This window comes from Anser cygnoides, chromosome 2 (genome assembly GCF_040182565.1).
Source record: "Anser cygnoides isolate HZ-2024a breed goose chromosome 2, Taihu_goose_T2T_genome, whole genome shotgun sequence".
NCBI lineage: Eukaryota > Metazoa > Chordata > Aves > Anseriformes > Anatidae > Anser > Anser cygnoides.
Genome location: NC_089874.1, coordinates 27,812,358 through 27,836,990, shown reverse-complemented (window position 1 = coordinate 27,836,990; position 24,633 = coordinate 27,812,358). Strand labels below are relative to the sequence as shown.

Sequence of the window (24,633 nt, the reverse complement as noted above, 5' to 3'; positions counted from 1 at the left end):
ATCCTGAAATTAAAAAAAAAAAAAAAGAAGGAAGAAGAAAGGAACTACCAAATGCTGTTTTCACTTAATTATCCTGCTCTGTTTTGATCTTAAAATCAGAAGGAAATGATGATTGCGTAGGCAATTTCAAATGCTCGCATGAAAACTCTAACCCTGCAAACCAGTCTGTGTGGGTAAAGCCCCTAACCCACATGGATCATTATGTGAATTCAGAACCTAAATGAAGTGTAAAAATGTAAACAAGATAGGTTGTGAAAGGAGAAATGAGATTTGAAAAATTCCCTCAGTCTTAATAATCTGGAAGGCTAGGAGGATAGCTAAAGAAATACATTTTAAAAATAAATGAAATACAGATGTGACTGAACTGAGAGAATTCTGCAGGAGAGAAGAATAAACAGGAAGGGGAATACAGCTGTTGGGGAAAACATTGTTTACACAAGAGAACCAAGTTTTTCTATGGTCGCCACTGCCCAGGAATTCCTTTTTATACTTTCCTAAAATGCCTGGGCACATACATAATGTAGTCCATCTGCTTTCACTTCGTAAGGCCTCTGCTGTTCAGTTATGTGCTACACAGGCTTTGAATCTTTACAAAGATGCTAAGTTTGATTTTTGTTCTTAACATAATGAAACCAAATTAAAGATATGAATGAAAAAGAAAAAATAATCTAAAAAACAACAAAACCATTCTAACCAGAGAAATGGCTAATGTGACATTTCGTCTTTTTGTTTGTTTGTTTGTTTTACCTGAACCCTGTTAGATTTTAAATGTTTTAAATGTTTTCTGTGATAGAACAGTGTAAAGTCAGAAAAGCAATGCAGAAAGATTGGGTGATTTTTATAATAACTAAAATCTTTCTAAGTTTGCATCTGGACAAAATATAATTAAATTGTTTTGAGGTATACCGGTGAGGTATACTCACTGGTGTATTAAACACCAACCATGAAACTTATTAATCATCATGCATTTATTTTTTTATTTAACAACATTGTCATTTCAGGTAATATATAGCTTAGTTGTGTTTCTTACTGGAGCTGTAGTAGTGTAGAGGATTATGTACAACAATGCAAATCAGTAAGTATCATTCTATTATCTATGCAGAAGAAGATTAAATAGAAAGCAAAACCTGAAACTCAACTGTACAACTTCTTTTCCTTCATTAGCACTGTAATCAGGGTGGCTTTATGCTCACGACAGTGAGAGCATCTAGGGAGTAAATATTAAAGGCAACCTGGTCATTTTGGTGATGTTACAGGTATTTTTCTTGGAGTGTTGGTGTCATACTGATAAGGTCTGCAGTGTGTCAGTTGCATTCCCCAGCATTATCTCATATCCACCCATCCCAAGTATACTGCCATCCTTTGTGTTGGCCAAGAGGACCTTGAAGGCCAGCTTAGTGTATTATGGTGCTTTAACTGGGGAAAATGCTACTGCCCCTAAGCATGAGCTTTTCACATCCCATTCCAGTTCATTTACTTCCCCTGTCTGCCTACTCAAAAGGGACTGTGAGTCAAGTAACAGTCTTGCCCAGGCCCTGAAGAATTTAATCTGGAGGCAAATAAATGAAAAATATAAATGACATTTTCTAACTGTGATGATCTTGCACCTAAAGGATTCAGGAAGACTTCCACCATATTCACCACTTCAGCAAATGAGATAGAAACTGAACTGTATAATTACTAGGTGAATAAAATCTTGAGCATAGTAGAGAGTTTAGTTTTACACTGTATTGCAATTTTCTTTACATCACACCTCTTGCTGGTCTTTCAGTCCTCACAAGTAGTGATAATAACCTGTCTCTGTCTCCTGCAGGGGGTAACTACCTAATTGCTCTCCTCTTGCCGTCACCTCCCCAGCTCCATGTGTGCCAACCATCCTTTGATCTCTGTTTCCATAATATAATCAGAACAATTGACTTGTGGAAAAAACACGGAGCAATTTTCAGTACATTTAACACAAAGTCCAGGTTTCTTCTGGTTTAGAGCTGATGAAGATCTTTCATACCAGAAAGCTTATTTCTTTGCCTTTGCCGTCTCCTTTGGTTGGCCCACTTCTTGCTACAAATCTTTACAACCATTTTTGGCATCTTGCACACTTGCATCATAGTATCCCCAAAATGACTGGATTCAGACTGTATTGAGTTACATGCATGTGTGCAAAGAACTGTTGGATTTTATCAACTCCCTCACAGTCATTTGAGGAGATGTTCTGAGTTTTTGGTTACCAGGACCAATCTCTTCCCTAAAGAGGATGAATATTCTTGTACAAAACTGTGCACCCGTTTACAGTTACGAATAGTATGTGTCCAAGCATGCTGTTGTGGTAATTACTCACAACTGCAGGCTGACAGATGTGTGCTTACTACTGGAACTACATTTGGGGCTCATAATGTAAAAGCCTGTCCCAGAACTATGAAGTAATGCTACTTAAGTGAGTGTTGTCCTGTTTGCAGTTAAGAGTTTCCTGGTCAACAGAATAGAGAATCATTGGTAATTATTTTCTGTGCATGTCATTGCTTCAAGGTCTGTATTAGTGTCAATACATTTTTTTCTTTCAGCTTAGTATAGCACACATCCTGAGTTTGACTAATACTGAAACTTGTCACCAACAGAAAGCTGAGGCACGTATGTAGGCTGCTTAAAGTAGAAAAAGCAGATCTTCTGCTAGGAAGGTTAGATGCTAGATGGTTACTGCCTTCCCTTCCTTTAAATTGTCATTTTCTGTTTGTTCCCTTCTAAAAACAATTTCCATATTGATCCAAGCTGTAAAAATGAAGTACTGTGAGAAATCTTTCCATTGCAATTGCTTGAGTGATATGTTGTGTGTTGGCTGATAATCAAAGAGTAGCCAGAAGGTGTTTACCCTCTGAGGGGTAGAGCTGCTCTTGCACACAGTTCATGCCTGTGAACCCCTCTCTTGGACTGGAAACTATTCCTATCGCAGGTTTGACAGGGATTTGGTCAGGTAAAGTAGGAGGTTTGAGTGAGGCTTCATCTGCCAAGCAAATCGAAACAAAGTCCATCTTCCCTGTACAACAAAGCAAAAGACTTCGATGGAGGATGTGGGTGTAGAAAGTTGCAGCAGGCCAAGGCCTGCAGTCACACAGACCTTCTAGCGGTTGTGTGAGTGGGTAAGTTCTGCCCTGTTAACGCTCTGTGCGTTGCTTTGGCTACCCTGTGTAGCTGCCCTGGATGTGCTCCTGCTTTGTGGCCCATCCACAGCTGCTATTCTAGGGTTTTGGGTTTTTTTTTGACATGATAAAACCCCCTTTTGTCATGTAAATACCAGATGGCCAGGGAAATTGCATTCACCCAATGTGAGCAAGTTTTGAGGAGATACCGCTGGTGTTCTTGCTCTCAGGTGTCACGTACCTGACTGTATGGCAACTGCTCCTTCTTTGGTGCAGTTCAAAGTAATACAGATTACTTTAACCATAAGTAGTTTGTCCATATGCTGGACCAAAATAGAGGAGAAGCCTCATGCAGCCAGCAGTGGTGTCAGCGGGGATGGAGCTGCTGACAGCACCCCAGTGCTGTCCCATGTCCTCATCTGGAACAAGAGCTACAGCTCCTTGGGTCAAAGCCCCTGAGGTCAGACCATACCCTACATACAGTGTAGGCACATTCATTTGGAGTTCATCTCTTTCACTCTGCACAGGCAGGAGATGTAGAAGTTGGTACGTACCATGTATAGAGCACGGAGATATGTATTTGAAAAGTAGGGCAAGATTTTTAGAAAGAAAAAAACAGTAGTACCAATAGGAGTTGTTTTTTTTTTTTCTTCTGGGAAGAGGAATGGCTGTACAGATGCGCTGCTCTTCTGAAAGATGGTGCCTAAAAGTAGTTTAACTGGTGTGAAACTCAATGCAAACGTTCACTGTGTTTTGAGAATAGCATATATGAACTTAGCTTAAAAATGTATTCTTCACAGCTTAAATCAAGTAAACAGAGTCTTGTTTAAACATGCTTAGCAACTGTTTAATTCAAAGTCATTTTAAAAACACTTCAGTTAAGCTGCAGAAAAGTAACACATCTCCTCCATCTCTAGGACTGAGCTTGGAAGATCTTGAATCTTGTAAGATGGTGTGACTCAGTCATGTTGTTTGCTTTGCCTGAGTTTTAGTGTGTGGTTATGTTGTGCTGTGATCTTAATTTCAGTAATGATTTTGAGTGTGCATCTGATGGATTGAAGACTGTTACTGTTGCTGCTTTTTGCTTCTTAAATTTAACACACTTTTCCCTGTTTTATAGGAAGTCATGATTGGAGTTATGAAAGTGACCCACATCTCATGTCTGAGAGTCGGTTGCATCCTGTATTCAGTAGATCTTTTTCTTAAAGCTGACTTACTGATTTTGCTCTGTATTGTGCGTTTTGTTTCAAATAATTCATTGCTAGTAGAGTGGTTGGATTCATATTCTGAAATTGCACTGTGGTGCTCTGTTTGTAAAAGCTGTTGTGAGGCTTATAGCTAAAGATTTGTTCTCTGTTTTTTGGCTGGTTGAACTTGCTGGATTGTGCTGAGAAATGTAAGTTTGGTCAGGGCTGTGTCCAGCTGGTGGTTATGTGGAAAGGATTCAGCAGAGGCTGGTCTCACCGAATAATATGCCCTTGTCTCCCTGTGTTGGGCCATGCTAGAGGGGCTTGGGAAATTGGGAAGGAAGAAGAAAATATCTCCAGAACTCCTTAGCAAAACCTAAGAGTTTTTCTGTTGCTATTGGGCTGTACCTCTCAGCCTGTTGGTTTTGTTTTGTTTTTCCTCTGAAGCGACTAAATTATTTTTTAATAATGGAGGAGAAAGTGTATTCATATTGCTGCAGGGCAGTTGTTCAGAAAGTTATTTTGCACAGAGAGCAATGTTACTCGCCACAGACTGTTTTCATGTCTCAGAGATATTTGATTTGGATGTAACAAAATTTTGCTGCTGCAAAGATGCATTTGGATCCAGATCTTTGCACTACAACAGTATTGATAGTAGGGTGGAAAAGGTGTCAGATTCAACTCAGAAAGTTAAACAGACAAGGAAAAAAAATGCACTCTCCTGAGATGTATTCAAGCAGAATACCTTGTTGGTTGAATACCAGGAAGACCTTGGCATATGAATTTGGAGTATCTTTAACTGATGAACTGGTTCTGATTAGAATATCTAACCCAGTAGTAGGGCTGCTCTAACAATATTTATTTTTAGCAAACTACCTTGTCAAAAATTATAAAAAGGGAAAAAAAAATTAGCAGTATATCTGCTTTTTCCAGAGGATTCATGTAGACAATATTACTGTTCAGTTACCACTCCCCTTTTAAATATCATGAGTAAAAGTTTCACTCAGCAGACAACCCTCTAGGACTTGAACAAGAAGAGAGGAGTGTTGCCTGCATGCTTGGGCAATGGATGCTGGAAACCAAGCTAGACGTAGCCAGTAGTTTTTGGCAGTTTGCAAAATTAAAACCCCAGGTCTGAATATATATGTAGACTTCGGTGAAGTGATGTACAAAATTTTGTGAAAATAAAATATTGAGATCCGGACTTCTCTCTGCACTGCAGTTATAATTGTAAAAATGTTGAAGTGTTTGAAAATTGCTCCCATTCCTTCCCCAAATGAATCTGTGAATGCAAAGCTTACTTGCTGTCATACAGTTACAATATAGGGAGCATTTCTACATGCTTTCTATTATTTAGGCATGTTTGGGCATAGACAGTGCTTGAATACAGCCTGGCAGTTGAAAATGAACACTCTTAGAGTTATAAAATTCTTTAATTCGATGTGCTTTTGAATTTTCATTAGGGAAAACCTGCTGTTACTGCAGTGAGAAAGAGATTACTACCTTTTTGGAAAAACAGAAGTATCCATGGTGCCTTACATCACAGAACAGCTTTCAGACAGCACCACGAGAAGGCACTGAGCCAGTGGGAGTCCAGCACAGCACCTTGCTCACAAAGCCACCTTGACCTGCCTCAGGGTTACCTTATTCGTAAGGATGGATGCGTTAGCTCAAACGCAATTCTCCCAATCTGTCCATTATCTTTGTTTGTGACCAATGGTAGCAACCAGGCAGTTGCACAGAGCAAATATAAGGTGATTTTTTCTTATAATACTGTGACCAATGGAGGCATCATAAGCTGCAGTGCTGTGTTTTTTTCTATCAAATTGACCATTTGTCTTTTGAACTCTGGTCCTCACAACAGATTGCTATGATTTGAGAGTCGCACTACTAACACAGATGTCATGTAAAGATCCGCTGTCCTGTTGAGCCCAAACTGCTGGTTTAGTAGTATAATGCTCTCTGCTTCCTGTGTTGGCCAATGTATAGTCTTTCCCAATGTTTGTATATGCGATCTGATAGCCTCCCAACGCTGTCCTCATTCAGCTCTTTTTTCCATATCGAAAAAACCCTAATCGTTCTTCTTACAGAATCTAGTTACATCTTTGATGATACGTTTGTTCTCTCCTGCCTTTTTCCCCTTCCAGAGTAATGTAGCTCTTTTCCCTCAGTGCTGAGGCTGAACTGATATGCTTTTGCAGATCCATCTTGGCTCTGGGCAGAAGAAAAATATAGAGTGGGAAAAAAAATCTTCATGCCACAGTATAATAATTATGGAACCAAATGCACAATGTGTGCGGAGGTTCTTGTTTCTCCACAAACCTAAAGAGACACAAGAGAGGTACAGCGTAAAACAGCAGGAATAAACACAGGGCTAGGAAGGAAGTGAGGTGGTACAAGAAGGGAAAGAGGGAGAGGAGTAAGGTGTTTGTGTATTTGTGTAAACCAGAGAGGAAAGCTACTCAGTAGGATTCAATTTCTGTGATAGCCATCTTTGAATATATTAGAAGATGGTACAACCAGCCCTTGTATTTTTGAGGCGAAAAAAGGAAGAATATTCAAGTCAGCCATAATTTTATATCCTCACAGGGGTCAGAGAACTGCTCACATCTGCTGACTGTCGGTGGTTGTGAAGCAAGCAGTTTTGACCATGGCTTAGTCATTACTGCCATGCTGGAGTTACATGGCATGTAAGCCAATAGACTCCAGGCAGTAAAATTTTTACAGGCTGAGTACTGAAAAAACTTAAGAGGCAGACTAGACAGAAATGTGACACAAAGAGCAAATTTCATATTCCACAAAAATGATGTCTTGTGTTCATGACCTCGCTGTTTTGTAAATATATTTGTATAATATCCTTTAGGAAAAAAAAATTCTCTATTGGGATTTAAAAATAGCACTGTTTCCAATAACATATTTTGTTAGCTTATATATTTTTTTATATTGCTCTTAAAGAAAAAACAAAATACGGGAAAGTTCATTAAGCACTTTGCTTCTTGCCATGACGTTGTCCTTGACCCAGGTGGCTTACCACAGAAGAACATGTTGCAGACAGCCAACTAGGTGACATGGGTTTCGAAACAGGAAGAAAAAGGCAGGTATCTGACCCGAAGTAGTGGGAGGATAAGGGCAGAAAGGGCTAGAAATTATGAAAAAGCTACACAGGCGGGTAAAAAAAAAAAAGAAAAGAAAAGAAAAAAAAAAGAAAAGCATTAGGCAGTTAAAGAAAACAGAGGCTGGAAATCGTAGTTTGGCATACATTTGTATCCTGAGCATAATGGCTTCGTCTCCATTGACTGCAGACACTAACAGCATGGTAGCATCTCCTTGGAGTCCTGTATTTAGGAGCTCTTTTGTACATTTAATTGTAATTTCATCTCTTTGTATATTCTGCTTTACTGCTCTCAGGCAGCAAATTGCTAATTGCAGTTATGCAGCTGCATTTGCAAGGTGTCTGCTCCAGTTTTTGTCAAGATCTTCTGTGAGGATGTAGCTTAGCCAGCAGCAGGAGTCTCTAGGAAACAGAGACAGTTTTTTTGAGCAGTCCACACCTCTGGCTTGAAAAACTGGAGGGGAAGAGAGAGAGGGAGAATCAAAAGTATAAGAGGTAACTTGAGGACTAGAGGAAATTGCTTTAGACAAGGTGTTTCTAGGTCAATCTGTCTCATTTATCGAAGAGAAGATGGAGAGTTGGCTTGACTGTGGTATGTAAGTTCCTGAAGCTCCTCAGTCCCCTCTTCAGGAGTTTAGCAAGAATCATTTCTTGGAAGCTTATACTAGATGAATTCAAATAGTAAATAAGCGCATATTTAAATAGTTATGGCTGTTATTAGCAATAAAGGAACTTCTTTTATTTCCAGACAACACTTAGGTTAGAATTCCTTGCCTTATCTTCTGACATTAGCTGTGTAGGTGTCTGCACTTAAGCTAATCATCAAATGCTCCCTTTGTAGTCCAGTGGAGAGAAATGGGCAGTTTTAGGGTAACATGAATCAAACTCTATAGAGTCAATAGTGGATGGAGAGCTGGCCAGCACAAGTAAGAAAGACTGGAGAGTAACAGCGTAGATGTCAGTGGCTCAGCTAGTTGCACCTGGCATGTCTTTCTGGAAGATGTGCCTTAGGGCAAGCGCAGGAGAGATGTTTTGTGATTGACCTGTTGTGTCCATAAACTCTCTAGCCAAATACATAGCAACTAGTTAGGAACACTTTTCTAGAAAACCTCCTACAGAAATTCCCAAAGCTGGATCAGGTATGAATGATTTGGCTATGCATAAGGAAAAATTTTGGCAAAACAGTGACTACAATTTTGAGGATTACTGTGGGAGTTACAATGGCTCCCAAAGAATTGCTGAAATGGGCACTGTCCTATCAGGGTAAGTGTTGACAATCGCAGAATCACAAAAAATAATGGATCTCTCTTAGTGCTTCCTGGAGTTTAAAAGTTTGTTACCCACAAATACCTGAACATTTTAATGAAGTGTTTTTAACATATCCTAAAAAAAAAAAAAAGGTACAAATTTGTTTTACTTAAAATTCAAAATCGCAATATTTTTTAAATTATTACTTCAGCTAAAGCTAATGACAAACCTGAAGTGTTTTTTAAACTCTGAAAACTTAGTATATTTGCATTGGATTAAGCTTCGCCTATTACCTAATTATGTTGTTTTCTAGGTAGCTAAGGTTCTAAATGTCGTAATTGCTGATGGATTTAAAATACAGAACATTATCATCCCACCTTAAAAGATTTTCAGGTTGTTCTGTTCCATTCTGGGAGATGATAATGATCTCTAGTGATAAATATGTATATGTATGTTGGTATATGCAGTTTAGGTTCTAAGTAGTGCAACCTAGCAAAGTTTCTTAAATATAGCTTCTTAAAAGGCTCTTAAAATTTTCCTTTTCAAGTTATAATATGTTCAGTGCCTCAGGTTAGCATGGCACGTTAGAGGCAGAAGTAAGAGCTGTCAGAGTACAATCAGTTTCCTGATGAAAAAAGAATTAAAACCCCAGTTCTGTGGTGTAGCATCAGAGACACTGATGGGAATAGAACAGAAAATGTGTTCTTTTATTTCTATTAATTTCATGGGCCTAAGAAACTCGGTTGTATTATCCATTGCATGCTACACACTAATTTAGAGCTGTACATTGTGTCAAAGCTATCATGTGTCGGTGTAAAGTGTCCATGTGAAATTTAGTTCTGTCATGTAATCCTTTTCTTGCCTGGTACACAAAAATTCTGCTGGCTATAGCATCTTTATTACCACTTCCAGAGGGGGACAGAAGGAGAAGAAAGAAGTTTAAAATGCTATGGCTTTACCCCTGAGAAATGGTACACAGTGTGCAAAAAAGCCCCCTACAAACCCTGAAATTTTAAGTAGTAATTTGAGTTCAGTTTTATCTTCATACTAGTCAGGATATGTTTATATTTTTATTACAAATCAGTAGAAGCAGGAAAAAAAAATCCAAGCCCTTCAAACTCTCCTAATTGTCAGATCCAGGAGCACAGCTGAAGGCTGAAGTTCATTTGAATGTGCTTGTCCAGACACCTCGTGGCAGCTCTAATGCTTTTTAGCTGGTAGGTGGTGGTGGCAGAGCTGTGCACGTGCATGCACACGTGCTGATTTGCATACTGCACTGAAGGTTTAAGAGAACTGTACCACCCAAATCAAGAACAGCGCATGCTGTTCATGATCATGTCTGCAAGATAGGGATGTTTAGTCCTTTCATTTTGGAAAATGGAAGGAGGGATTGCTACCTTTTGAAGGAACCTTTTAATTTCTCCTACGTTCTGTGTTTTGTGCTCAGCCTGCGTTACCGAGTGCCTGACTCCACTACTTTGAAGATGCCCAGGGTGGTCTCATCAGAGGGCGCCTGTGCAGGTGCATTGCACGGTCTCTTACAGCGTGTGCTGGTGCTGGACTTGGTGCTAGCACGGCTGGCATCCACGCTTAGCGAAAGAGGGGGAAAAGAAAAGTTTTACCAAGGGCTACAGCATTCTGGTGGGGTAGACTCCACTGTCCCCACGGCAGGAGTCATCCCTTAGGTATCCAGCAAGGGCTTGTTTTCCCAGCGCAGTCCCAATTTAAACCTCCATCCTTCAAACACTGGGGCTTGTACTTAAGTATCGCACATCACTGGGGCAAGACCTGTAACTTATTCAGTACTTTTTGATGTCTCGTGCAGTGGGACCACATCTCATTGAAACCTCCAGTAATTGCTGCAATACAAATGTTAACTAATAATGAGCAATAGTATTGAAATCAAAGGGGATAGATGAAAATGGGAATTATCGTCAAAGACTATTGTTCTTATGTGAGAATTAAAACTATTACAGCTGTTACTTTGTCTCACATTTTGATTACAGAGGTGAATGAAAAATCCTGTCTTTGACTAAATCTTATTTTGTGAGAAGGAAAACTGAGTGTAAGAATGATGCTAACACACAAATTCAAATAGGATGAGATAGTGAAAATGGCTATAATAGAGCTGGTTTGAACGACAGAATTTGCATGCAAGCTACCAGGTTTGGGGGAATAACATTTCTATTATAAAGTGACTTTTTACTAGTTCTTTTCTTTAGACAGCTTCATCAGAGTATAAGCAGAGTGAAATATATGTCAGAGTCACGGAGATTCAATTGTCCTGACTAGAAATGAAAAATATTGTGATTAAATGGTTAAAAAAAAAAAAACTTGAGTTCAGTTTTTAGGTAAAAAAAAATCATACCAGCATATGATGAAGACTTCATGGTCATTTTGTTTGTACACAGTGTTTCAGATCTAGTTTGACAGAGAAAAGTGATTATTCTTTGTCCCAGTAAATACAGCAAAATGCTGCTACTGATTCACTGATCCATATTAAGCTGCATTTCTCTATATTCTGCTACAGAATGCTATAGCATTTCTTCTGCTTCCCCCTCTCCCCCCCTTCTTTCTTTGCAGTACTTCTTGCACTCCTGCTTTATTGCGTATGTTCAATTCCAGGACTGTACAAACACGCCGCAGTGAGAACTCTGAACAAGTGTATTAGATATTCCAATTAAATCTAAAATCTCAGGGTAATTATGTCAGGTAAATTGCTAGTAGGTATTTGCAATTATTTGAATAGAGATTGATTTCATCACGTTATGTTGGATATCACTGTTTCAGTTGAATGTTTAATGTTCTCACTATAAATGTTTCAGCTGCTAAAAAAAAAAAAAGGTCTTACGTGGCTGAAAAGTCTTTGTGCTATGTTGTATCTTATGATAGACTTGCCTTGATCAAGTCCATACATATTGAGTTTTACGACACTTTTGGATACCAGAAAGTTTTCTCAATCTCCTTTCCAGAATCTTTATAGCTTACAACACAGTTAGCCTAATAGATGTTTAATTTAGCTTTCACTTATATCTGTTGTCTTTTCTCATGGATTTGCTGATACACAGAAACAACCTCGAAACAGGACATTTCGGTTTTCAATAACACTGTTCCAAAGCATTATTTGCTTGTACTGCTGTAGTGACTGGGATCTGAGTAACGGGTAGCAATTCCGCTCTGCTAGTCTTGTATAGAAATAGAAGAAAAAGGCAGCCTGTAAGGCAGGCATATCTGCAATTTTTCCCCTCATCACACAGAATTAACCATTACTTCAAAGCTGATTTATCTGCTGTTCTTCTGTGGCAGAAAGGCTGACGATATTTTTGTTGCTTTAAAGAGTAAGACAGGTAGACAACTAATGGTAATTAAGTCCTTTATAAGAACTGCAACACGACTGCAAATTTGCTTAATCAAGCATAATAGGGTGAGGTGCCTGGGAACGTGTGCACAAGCAGGAGAAATTGCAATTAAGTCCAAAACGTCAAACTTGAGAAATGTATCACTGGAACTTACACGCTTTTTTCTAGGTTACCTAAACTCATACCTCTTTCAAGAATTGTTCCACTTCTTGAACAGATTTGGTGTACGTCTGCTTAGCTTCAAACCTGGCAGATATTATTAGGATCTATTACACTGTTCAAGTGGTTTTCCTTTCTAGGTAGGCATTTCTCACTTTGTAAATTTCATCTCCTAAAATTAACTTTTATCAATGTTTCTCATCAGTTCATAAATGAAGGGCTAAGGCAGATGAACAGAAGTTCGCTACGTCTTCTTTAAACATTGTTCTTATGCATTATTCCTACAAGTTCATGGAACAGAGATCAATACATACAGTAAATACTATTCCCACTCAAGGGAACAGTTGAGTCAAAGTATAGCCTGCAAAATGCAGAACATAGTGAAGCACACTAAAATCAGGCTTAGTACTGTGCAAGACTTAAGAAGTCCGCATGTTGCACATGGAATAGTTTAGTTACAGTCATTATTTTGTATAAAACATTACCTTTTATGTTCTCAGACTATGCAGCATCAATCATGACTTTAAAAAAAAAATAAAAATCAATAGGTGCTTGCATTTGTTGGTGTAAAATTGTAATGGGTGCTCCTTTTCATAACTTCATAGCTTGACTGGTGTTATTACAGTTCTGTGGGAGCCGTGATAACCTAGTTCCGTATGCTTTCTGTGCTGTATGCTACCTACTTTGTCCTCAAACTGCAGTCTACTTTAGTTTCCATTTCAGTTTCCCGTAGTCTTTACAACAATTAGGTATGCCAGAAGGTGCTACACTTACTTAATGCAGAGATTTGTGTCGATTCCATCTGCTGGTAGAGTTTACCCAGAGCCCCCAGCAGGAAGGTTTGCTATATTCCAGGAATTTTTCCCTCTTGATTTACTTCCCCCCCTTTTCCACCCTGTACACACATTGTGCATGCTTTTCAGATCGAGTAAGTGAGAGGCTGGGTGACAAATTAGACTGAAAGCATCTGTTTCTGCTTCTATGCTGGAAGTGCTGAGACAAAAATATACAGTATATAGAATGAGTTAGTGCATTTATCTGATTTAAGTTTGGTTTGGAGATGATGCCTCACTAGCTGAATTATCCCTGAAACTGGGCTACTACTAGAAATAAATTTTGCATTTTACAATAGACTAAAAGAAAGTAGTAACATAGAAGTACTATAGAAGACATAAAGGTTCCTTGAAAACACATGACAAATCCATATTTTAGTAACTGAATGTACTGAACAGGATTTTTGATTGCATCTAAACTTTTTTATTTTGATGATAGCACTATTGAAAGCTGGGCCTTTTCTGTTTGAGTATAGATTTAGGAACCTGTGTTTGCAAATATTTGCCCTTACAATCAAGCATCCCAGAGTCTGACTTTCAAACCCCCAGGATTTAGGATCTTAACACTGATTATTGATTTCAGTCTATTAAAATTATTTCAGTTTTATCTGACTTCTTAGAGGTTATCAAGCTATTGATGTAATACTTTGTTTTCTCATGTGTTCTCTTTAAAGAATTCTGTCCCTTAAATATTGTACTTTGATATTTGCATTAGAAAATTAAAAGCAGATTGTTTTTCCTTAGAAAGAGGAAAATATGGAGGGTAATGGTCTTTTTTATGTCAGTAATGCCATGGTAAGACTTTCTTGTACAGCATAAATCTCATAACTAGCACCTATGGCTTCAGATGCTTCAGAGCTCTTTTATTGTAAAATGTCTGCCTTGCCTTTGCTTCAGCACAGTTCTCTTACTCAGTAAAATCCCAACACTTCTCAGACCAGGATTTTGAAGGAATTTTTTATGTTGTGCTCGAGTGAAACAAAACATACAAGTAAAAATTTGCAGGATAGAAACCACAATGAAGTCCTGTTTGTAATGTCTTAGAGTAATTGCAGAGAAAGGAGAAGATTAATATGTATTACATCAGCTTTCCCTGAAAGGAAAGCAAAGGTTCGTTCTGATAACTTGTGTGGTATTAAGCAGATTACACTTTGTAAGTGTAAAGGTTTTATACCTAATTCCTGAAGCCACAAGTGATCTTGAAAGATTTCTAATAATAATTCGAATTGAAAATGCACGTATATGTAAAAGGCAAAAGCTTGTGCTGATGCATTATGTGGTGTTCTTCCTGGGCTGTCCTGCACTGCTGCTGTAAAATGGACAGTGCTTCTGCTGAATAAACTTTCAGTACATCAAAAAAGCTGAAAAACATTCTTCACTGAACAGTTCTTATACTTTCGCGTCTTCCCTGGTTGGCAAGATAAATGTGTGTCATTTGATAACACAGCACTGCATTAGGTATTTTGGATCATCTGTATGGACATATCAAGTATATTTGTTTGTATTCCACGTTGTGTTATGAATCCTCTTTGTCAGTGTTCTAGGTTTAAAGAGAGGCAATTGCATGTTAAGATAAAATGTTGGCGTTGTTTCTTGCTAAGTGCCACTGAAGACTGTAGGAAGACTGCAACTAGAACCTTTACAAGTTTTTTGTTTTCTGGCCTTTTTGCTTGTCTTTTAAGGAGTTGGAGACATGAGATAGACCCAAATCCCAGTCTGTTGTATGAAGTGGAAACCATGGGTGCAATTTCCTCCTTTCTAAGGGAATTCAAATCTGTCTCTGCCTCACCAAAACATATCCTAACTCCCGAAGAACTCTTCCGGCTATGGACAGCCCTCTTTAGTTTGAAGGTCTTTCAGTATGCTAAAACAACACAAGTAGAGTGGAATCATAGAATCACAGAGCGGCTCGGGTTGGAAGCAACCTTAAAGATCATCTTAGTTACAACCCCCCCTGCCATGGGCAGTAGTCAGTAAAATGCTGTAGTCTAGGGGTTAGAGCACTGGATCGGGCCAGGAGAAGTTCGGGATGTAGTTGTGTGACCAGAAGTCTCATGTACTATAAGCGAGTTTGGGTAAATGTGATTGGAAATATGGTAACCCTAATGCTTCAGATTACGTTATGAGGTATGTCTCTGTCCTTCCTGTGTAAAGGAGCACAGGTACTTGCTGTAAGGTGCTGGATTCACTTCTGAAGACCAGAAGCGTACAAGTTTGTCATATCTTGTGTGACTGAGTCTGTGTATTTTGAACAAAATAAGTTTACTCTCAGAATTAGGCAAGTAAAGAAAAGAAAATGTGTTTGATTTTAGTTTGTTGTGGGTTTTCTTCACTGAATTTTTTTGGGGTAAACATTTTATTATGACAGAGTTATAAGAAAAATTATCACATTTTCTGCTTTGATAATTTCATATTTACTTGGATGAAAACTAGATTTTGTGTACAAATTTTGTTGTATACAACATTCTCTATTAATACAATATTTAGGGTATTGTACAAAGGTGTTTTAAAAATGAGGTATCCTGTGCACAAAATGCCTACATCAACTGTCTACCCTGATATGTGATAATGAGAATACAAGTCCTTTTGTTAAATGTGCTGTTTGTGTAACAGACAGTATCTTGTATGCACCTAACACTTAGCAGAAGAATCATTTGAAAAACTAAAATTCTTTGAAACAGAAATTGAGAAATTGAGAAACAGAAATTGAGAGATTGTTCCTAAGAAAGGGGGCCTTGATGTTTGTGTTATAGCAGTGAACAGGGTAAGCACTCCTATTTGAAGTAAAACTTTAATGAGAGAACTTTTTTGGACAGTTCAAAGTTTTATTGAAGTGCTATACTATCAGCAAGAGTTTCAGACTGCCTTTAAAGTTTGTCAGTATAATTTGTTTCTTACTGTAGGTACATGGAGATGTCTTTATGTATGCATGTACATTATGTTATAAACTTATAATTCCAAATTTGTTGGCCAGGATTTGAATTGGTATTTCTATAGAGAAACATCAAAATAAGTGTGTTTTCTAGTTATTATCTTCCCAGTGTATATATAATACTACTATTCATCATATAAAGAGGTTAGAAAAGTCTCTTCCCTGAATATATTAGAAAAGTAGTAATATAAATGATAGTAAGAACCGTATTTTAGCATGTTAGCCTGCCATAGCTTATTTTCTGTTGGACGGATACTATAATAAGGTTCTATATAATTTTTAATTGAGTCTGTTCAGAATTTTGATTTCCCCGAAAGTTGTATTAATTTGCTCTTTCATGAGAAAAACAGAGAAAAAAATCTCTACATAAACAATTTTCCTTTGTTTGAAGGTTCAAGCTCAAGTGCGACATGCAAAACTCAACTTTGACAAACTGAAGACTGATGTGTGTCAAAAAGTCGATCTTTTGGGAGCAAGCAGATGCAACCTTCTTTCTCATGTGTTAACAACATATCAGGTACTGAGAAAAACCCATGAACCTCCAAAATAAAATTTCCAGTTAATATATGTTTTTAACAGGTTACTATAGCAATTTTCAAATACAAGAATATGTAACTAATATTGGAGGGGAGATGTAAAATCTGTAAAAGCAGATTGGTGTTTAAGCTAACATTGCCTTGAAATTTTACTCTCCCTTACAGACAACACTTCTTCATTTTTGGGAAAAAACTTCACACACGATGGCAGCTATCCATGAAAGTTTCAAAGGTTATCAGCCATATGAATTCACTATGTTAAAGGTAAGGAATATATCGGTATGTTTGTCTGCCCAGTGATAACAAATAAGAGACCGTATAACCCTGTAGAAAGCACGCATTCATATTTTGTCCATATGTTGTCTGGAAATTTAATCCCTGTCCCATCTTTTCATTTAAATACATGTTTTCTGTCAAATGTACTTCTGGCTAGTAAGATCAAAAACTGCATGTAGAGTGTAGTGATAAAGGACATATTTCAAAGGAAGACAATATTCAGGGCTACACTTAAGTATGTGTTTAAGTGCTAACTGGGATTGGTTTTGATTGTTCCTGAAAAATCATAAAGTCCAGCAGAATTAGGGATTTATGTTCCCCTCCAAAATTCCACCAATGAATTAATACTATTTTGCCTTTGTATCTGCTTTTCAAAACTCCCATGCTGTAAAAAGACCTTATCAGACTAAGTATAAATACAGGGATGCTCAGAGTCTCCACACCTGCTCTGAAGTACTCAGACTTTCTATCCCTTAACTGCTCTGGAAATCACTTTTTTTCCTTGACTAGTGGTTATTTGCTGATCTTTCATTACGGAAAATGTGCACTATCTGACTGAAGTCTGAGTTCAGAGTTCAGTCATATTTCTAAGAAATAGGCACTTAGCATTGTATGTTTTCCTGGTCATGTCTGCCCCTGCAGTAGAAGTTGCTTTGCCCGTTGTATATTGAAGTTCAGGTGAGAAAGAGGGAAACAGGAAAAAGTCACTAATTTCCCAGTTATCCACATAGATGTCTTTGTCCGGTAGTTATTTTTTGCAACATAACAACTGTGTCATTGGCTGATCCTATTTGGATATGAGAAAAATAGCATTTGTCTGAATAAGGTCTGATGGAAGGGTTACCACTGGGAGGAAAGTGAGGAATGAAGAGCCTGCAGCAAAGCACTCTTTACTTGGAGAGACAGCCCCGTCTGAAAGCAATTAGGAGTCATAGCCTCAGTCTCTGAGATGTTTGTGGATATGATATGCAGAAGTGGAAGCTGGGCTGCAGTGTGCTGTATAGCCTGTGGCTACCCCAGAGCTCCTGGAGAGCAAGCACCTGAAGGTATAAAGTTTAGTTCACCCCAGGCTACCATATTTGCCCGTACGTGACCATGCTATATTTAAAGTTGTTTTCTAGAATGTGTGTTGGAAGGGAGTAGTTTCTGAACTTTGAAGTACGTAAAGAGCCTGTGGAGACTGTTATTCCTGCAGCTTGAAACATCACAACAAAACAAACAGCCAAACACATTTCGAGCTTCAGTCTCTCCTGACCAGAGGACAGAAAGAAAAGGAAGTTCTGGTCTGGGCAGCTTTAAAGACTCATAAACTTTTCCATCTTACCCAGTCTCTGTCCTGCAGGAAAAGTCTGCATTTGCTATGAAGCTAACAGAACTCTGCGCTTCCTTCTCACATCGTCCATACATGGGTTCTAGCCAGAGTGTATCTCCATATTCCAGCAGGAGACAGTTGGGAATAGTTATCTTGACACTGCCAGTAATTGCCTACAGACTCACCAGTTAAACTCTAAATCAGAAAAAAGGTCCTCTTTGTTTCCCCATCATCACTTCCCATTGCAGTGACGGCTGGTTCACAGCCTGGGTTTAGCATGGACAGAGTCCTGTTGAGGAGCCTGGGAAGCACGCGGTGGGGCTGTTCTGCTCCTAACCTCTTGATGTTTGAAGTTTTCTGAAGAGTTTTTTCTCTATGCTTTTAATCAAACTCTTTTTAATCTAATTTGTGCAGACACCCAGCAAAAAATATAGGCTATTTATTCTCTCTCATATCTAAAAACATGATCATTTGAACAAGACATATCACATTTCAAAATGCATAACATTTAGATACCTTGGAGAGAAACTTGTACAGAAAATGCACTGCTTCTGGAGCATGAAGTACCCTTGTGATGGAGAATGAGAAGTACCCTCATGTTGGAGGATGAGAGAGAGTTTGGAATGCTTGTTATCTTTTGAACTTTCTCCTGTGAAAGATTTTAGTATAATCTAAATTTGGAATTAAATTGGGAATCTGTGATGGAGAAATGCAATCTATATTGTGTGCACATGTGCAACAAGCACTCCCTGGAACAGAAAGTAATTGTGAAAATGATTGTGGATCTTGTAATATGTTTAGGGTGAAGCCCTAACTTTGTTATGAGAATCATAACCGTTTTTATTGCTGGCCTCCTGCTCTGAAAAGATGTGATTTCCTGTTTGTGCAGTTGTATGTATGCTGAGAAATAATGCTAATCAGGGGTTAGTTTTATACTACAGAATTTCATGGAAGTCTGTGCTTGCAGAAAACAGCTGCTTGGGGATAAGACTCTGTTGCTGCCTTTTAGTATCAGTTCTTTATTTCTTTTGGTCTCTTGAGTGTGGGATTATTTTTTAGTATATCAAAGTTCAGTCTCCTACATGATCTCTTTTGCCTCAATTAGTAGTTTGTTTGTTTACATTAAATGGTTGCTAAGAAGATTCAGTTAAAATTTGTTGGTTGCATCAGGTGAGATTCTGTTGCCTGACAGCTTGGATGTCTACTGCTGCTTTAGGTACCTTCAGGTCAGTCTCCAAACCTCCAGAAGGGTGTGGACTCCCTCAAGTCCCATGCCTTCTCTGCTAGACATGAGTGTGGAAAAACAAGAGATGTTTATGGTTAGGAACTGATCCTTACCAGTCATGCCATGTGCTTATGCCAGCGTTTAAGGAGTTGCAACCTACTTCAAGTATTATTTTTTTATAACATATAATAAATGGCTATAGGTGATCTCGGGTAAGTGCAGTTTTTAGTGGAGAAACTTCTGGTCAAAAAAGATATCGTGTCTGCTGTTTACTTTATGTGTTAAAAACATACAAATGGGATATATAATTGCTTAAAACATACATAAAATATTTTAATGTGCCCATTTCTACATGCTTAATTGGGAGTTGTCTCTTAGATATAAGACAAGGAAAAATATTCTTTAAAGGGATCTTTTCTAAAATAGTGAATTTGGTGCTTGCAAATCATTTTTCTTTTATGATTCTAGTTCTGTTACTAGCAGCTTAACTTTACTCATCCTTAATTCAGGAGTGGTCCTGCCGAATTAAGCTAAGCTTACATGTATGTAGGGTCAGCATTTTACTTCAAAACAAGAATTTAAGGAAACAGTGTTAATATTTAACTTAGATGCAGATTGTATTACTGAAAAATTAGAAGGTGCCATGTACTGGAAAATTACTATTTGTATTTTGTAGTATGGATATATTCATGTACTAGATTTACCTCAGGAAAGAGACTCTTAAATGCCTCTCGGGGTTGTTTCTGGAAAGAAAACATTGTCTTTAGAGATGTTTGCCAAACTCCCTTAATGAAAAGCAGCCCATTTGTTTTCTTTGCTTCAGGGTATATGCTGAGAGTAGTATAATTGTGCTTTTGCAGCTGTATTTCCTAACTGCTAGTTTTATGCTTGATGAAAGATGATTATTAATGTGCTAACAAATCTATGTATCATGATGTAAAAGTATCCATTACTGTAATATTAAAGATGATGGGCTGCTGCTTTGGTAAAACCTTTAAGGTTTCGTTTTCTTGAAATTACTATATATCAAAGGAATTCAAATGCATTTCAGGGGCTACTTTTCATGAATGATACCTCTTTCTAATTTCTGTCGCTGTTTATTTGTCTTCGGTACTTCACGAATATTTAGTCATATTGTTTACATTTCAGTACTCTAATACTAAACTTCCCGAAGAGTTCACATGAGCCTAGAAACAGTAATAGCCCTGGTGAGGGAGTCAAAAGGCCTAAATCTCAATGCATCCATTTATTTGTGTGCAAAGTGGAAGACTGCTGCTTCTGCTGCTTATGTGGTTTGGAGAACCCTGCCCTAACAGCTACTTCAGTACTGCTGCCTTCTGCTGACGCTTGCTGTAGACCGGTATCCTTTCTCATTTCCATTTGTTGCATCGTGACTTTATTCCCTAGGCAGAACTGCATATAATTTTACATCTCTGTTCTTTTATTTTTCTTTTATATTTTTTTCATAAATCTCCCTGAGGAAATACTGAAGCTACCTGATTGTCCTCCTCCCTTTCAGCCCTCTCCCAAAATGAAGCATATCCAAGCTTTTGTCTCTTCAGTGGTGTTATGCTTCTCTGGATGTTGTTATGATGTCCTGGGATGTATCTCTGTCCCCTGGGGCTGCCCTTAGCTATGTTACTTTGATTCCTTCTCAGTAAAGAGGAAGAACATAAGTTGTCCAAGGCACTTGGGAGGAATTGTGGGCAAGCTGAATGCATTGTCAGCACTCTGGTGACATAACTACAGAGGACAGGTTTTGTGTGCAGTCCAGATCATCTTGGCTTGTCTTGAAAGAAGCTATAACGTAGGTGAAGGAGTTTCACGAGTAGCAGTCAGCTTAGGAACAGTGCCTGAACTGGAAACAGAGCCACCTCCGTGGTGGAGGACCATCACAGTTAGCTGGCTGGGATACTCAGTCTGAGTGACGGCAGCAAGCAAAACGTCACTGGGTGACTTTTGGTTGCAGAGTCAGGATAGGCACAAGGAATGACTGTGAACTTGCTTCACTAGTTTGTACGGTCTTATCCTGATTTTTATAGTAAAAAAAGACATAATGAAGCTAAGAAGAAAGCTTTTTGGACTTGAGACCTTCGGTCACATACTTGTGTGGCTTACAACAAAGTCTGTGTGAATTCTTGCTAGCATCCAGACACGTGCTGTGAAGTTGCACATCTGTCTGTTTAGAGCCAATGAAGTCAGTGATGTTTCGCACACCAAACTGAATGAAGTGTGCTTGCTGTTGTCTGAGTTCAGTCTGTATCTCACAACCTTGTTTAATCATTTTATTTCCTAGATGATGGGAGTTCTTCCTTTCTTCAGATGTAACCCGAAACAACAGAATGTCAGTGTTATTTCTATGCATGTTGACAATAGTGATCACATTACTGTGGCTTTGTGTTTAGAAAATAGTTGAGAATAGCTTTTTAACACTTGTTTTATTTCATACCCATTGTCTAGATTTTTTTTATCCTTTTAAAAAGATATCTCATTTCATAGTACACACTGGGATGCAGACTGAAGGAGGCAGGGAAGAGAATAGTAATTTAATTATTTGCTGTTAGAATTGGAGGAAATATTGCCTAAATGTCAAAATAATTAGGTAAATTGAATTATGGTTTTAATGTACATCTGCTAATTTTCAACAATTTTTGTCATAATCTCTATTTAAACTGAATCTATATTTCAGACCTATATTTATTTTTCTAATACAGGAAATAGTAACTCCCATTATTATCGTGCTGTTTCCTTCCCGAGGTACTCATGAACTCCATTTCTATATGCTGTTTCCGTGGGTTGATCACAGTCCTTTAAAAATGGATTTCCTGAAACACTCTTTAACAATGAAGGAAGCATCATAATATAGTTTCTTGAAGAAGGATGCTGATTTCTCTGTATTTTTCTTGAAGATGCAGAAGGTTTTACTTCTGATAATTCTCTAAGTTGCATAAATTCTCTACCTTCTACAAGTTAGGCTGTAGTTAACGTAGCTGTTTGTTGTTTGAAACCATTACATCCTTCTTGGGGCAGGCTCAGTGCTGCTATGCTTAGCCGCAGAGCACCACACACTGTTGCAGCATCACCTCCTGAGTGCAGTGCATGGTGAGCTCTACAGCGGAGGTGTCTGAGATGGGTCAAGTGCCAGAAGCACTGCTGTCTTTCTCTGCACTGCAATTTTGTACATATGTTTCTGAACTTTAACCCAGGTCCTCTTGGAATCAATGGATTAATCCCCACCAGTTTTAGCAGAACACAGTGCAATCTAGTCAACGGCTGGTACAGACATAGCTGAAGGGTAACGTTCATTCATAGGTGATCTAGCTGGGGTGGCTTGTGTCCATTATTCAGAATCCAAGAAGTGCACTTAGCAGTGGTTCTGGTTAGCACTGTTACAGTGTTGAAGGAAAAAAAAAAAAAAGCGGCAACCATAGATAAGGTACATTTCCTTAAGGCTTCTAGTTATTATTGCTGCCTTTGTGATCCCTCATCTTCTGACACATGATGTCTGCAGTGCTCTAGGCGCTTATGACAAATTAATCTGTGGCACTACATAGAGGCATTAACTTACTGGGAGAAAAAAAAAATCCAACTGCAGTATATGACAAGTCCATTAGTTTGGTTTCTAAAACACAGAAGTATACATCTCCACACAAGTACTAACAGAAACAGAAACTGGAATGCCCCTTCTGGTGACTAATGCATTCTGGTTAACAGGGCAGTGCATACAAGAGCTACAACATGTGTGGGAATATTTTTCTCACAGCAAGTGAGCTGGGGACTCTAACCTTTATTCACTAGGTGAGACAGACTTAGCAAACACGTTAAATAACCTTGTTATTTAAGTTTTCTTACAGCAACCCTAATTAATGCATAACATTAATTATGGGGAAAACTAGTAGTATATTAATACTTCAGCAATCTCAAACAGTCAGTACACAATGCTTTTATGAGTTGGCTTGTTCACTTGCCCAACTTTGGGTTATAAAAGTGCAGACCATGAAACTGCTCATTGTTATCTTATAGCCTGGTCTTTCACATTGCAAAGGGTCAGCAGGCTGTGGTAATATCACACCTGGCCTCTATCGAATGATCCAAGATTTTAACCCCTGCTTTTGGATTGAGGATATGAGCAGTGCCTTCCTAGTGGCACTGCAGCTGCTAGGGTTCTGTGAAGAGTCGGGTCAGGAAAAAAAAGAGAGTGAAGAAATAAAGAAGCAGTACAAGGAAAAGATAGGTTTAAAGAGTGCATCTATTCATTCTCTTTGAGTCAGATATGCTTTTAATACTAGACTAATTTACGTAGGCTTTATAGTCTGGTTTGGCCTTACATGACACATTTTTGCTTCCCTGAATCTTTTTTTTCTTCTCTCTTTTCATTTATAATGATTATGATCTAGAGCTTGCAAGATCCTGTGAATAAACTAACAGAAAGAGCAGAAAAGGAGGACCTGCAGATTGAGAGCACCAAATCAGTAGAAGATCAGCAGAGTCAGTAAGTCACATGTCCTGTATCTCAAAATAATAAGTAATTTTATCTATAATCTACTTTCTCGTTGCTAAAGTCACCAAACATTTAAAACTAAAGATGTAGACACAGGTAGTCTGACCATACTAGCAAACAATAAGCTTAATACAAGCATTACTGAAATGATGTACTGTGTGTATCAAAATTACTAAACTTTATGGTGAGTTTAAGAGCTTGAAAAGGACCCATTTAACCTTTATATGTTACTCATTTTTCTTAGCCATCTCTTTATTTTTCTGCTTTTGCTTCAAATTTTCTTTAGTAAAAGAAGTGGTAAACAGCATCACATGGGAGAAGATATGTGAGCATTGTATTTCTCCCTTCAGCAGCGTCTCCTTACACCTGGGAATAGGATATGGATTCCTGATTGCTTTGAGCAGCGATTAGTTTTTGTAATGTATACGGCATTGGTTAGTAATCCAGCGAAGCAGGAGGTACTTAGTAAAAAGTACATCTAAGTGAACTGATGCTATCAAGGTTTGGGTTACCTGTAGCTCTGAGGTGAGAGAGAATTATGAATGGGCTGCTATAGAGAGAGAAGAACAGGAGAATGAGATGTGATCCCTCCCCTATGGGACCATCAGGATTCAGTTGCGACGAGATGCTACATTGATACAATCCTGCTGCCACCTGTTGTTTTGACTATCCATGGTTAAGTGAAGCACCCAGCTAAGGATCAGTTGTCAAAAAGCAGAGAACAGCTTGGCTGATAATTAGTGTATTTTGCTTGGCTATTTATAGTAACAGTTTTTGAAAGAGTTCAGTTTTTCAGGTTTTTTTGCTTGCTTAGATTTGCAT

General features: G+C 38.3%; 1 protein-coding gene across 7 annotated transcripts in view; it reads left to right on the top strand.

Moving 5' to 3' along the window:
• The window catches only part of ICA1 (islet cell autoantigen 1), a 72,531-nt gene that overhangs the window by 31,773 nt on the left and 16,125 nt on the right, over positions 1-24,633 (top strand). For all 7 annotated transcript variants that reach the window (XM_066991755.1, XM_048075400.2, XM_066991756.1 and 4 more), the window contains 3 exons: positions 16,353-16,478; positions 16,663-16,761; positions 23,708-23,802. In XM_066991755.1, the coding sequence (XP_066847856.1) occupies positions 16,353-16,478; positions 16,663-16,761; positions 23,708-23,802 (320 nt within the window). The remainder of the gene's footprint in view (positions 1-16,352; positions 16,479-16,662; positions 16,762-23,707; positions 23,803-24,633) is intronic.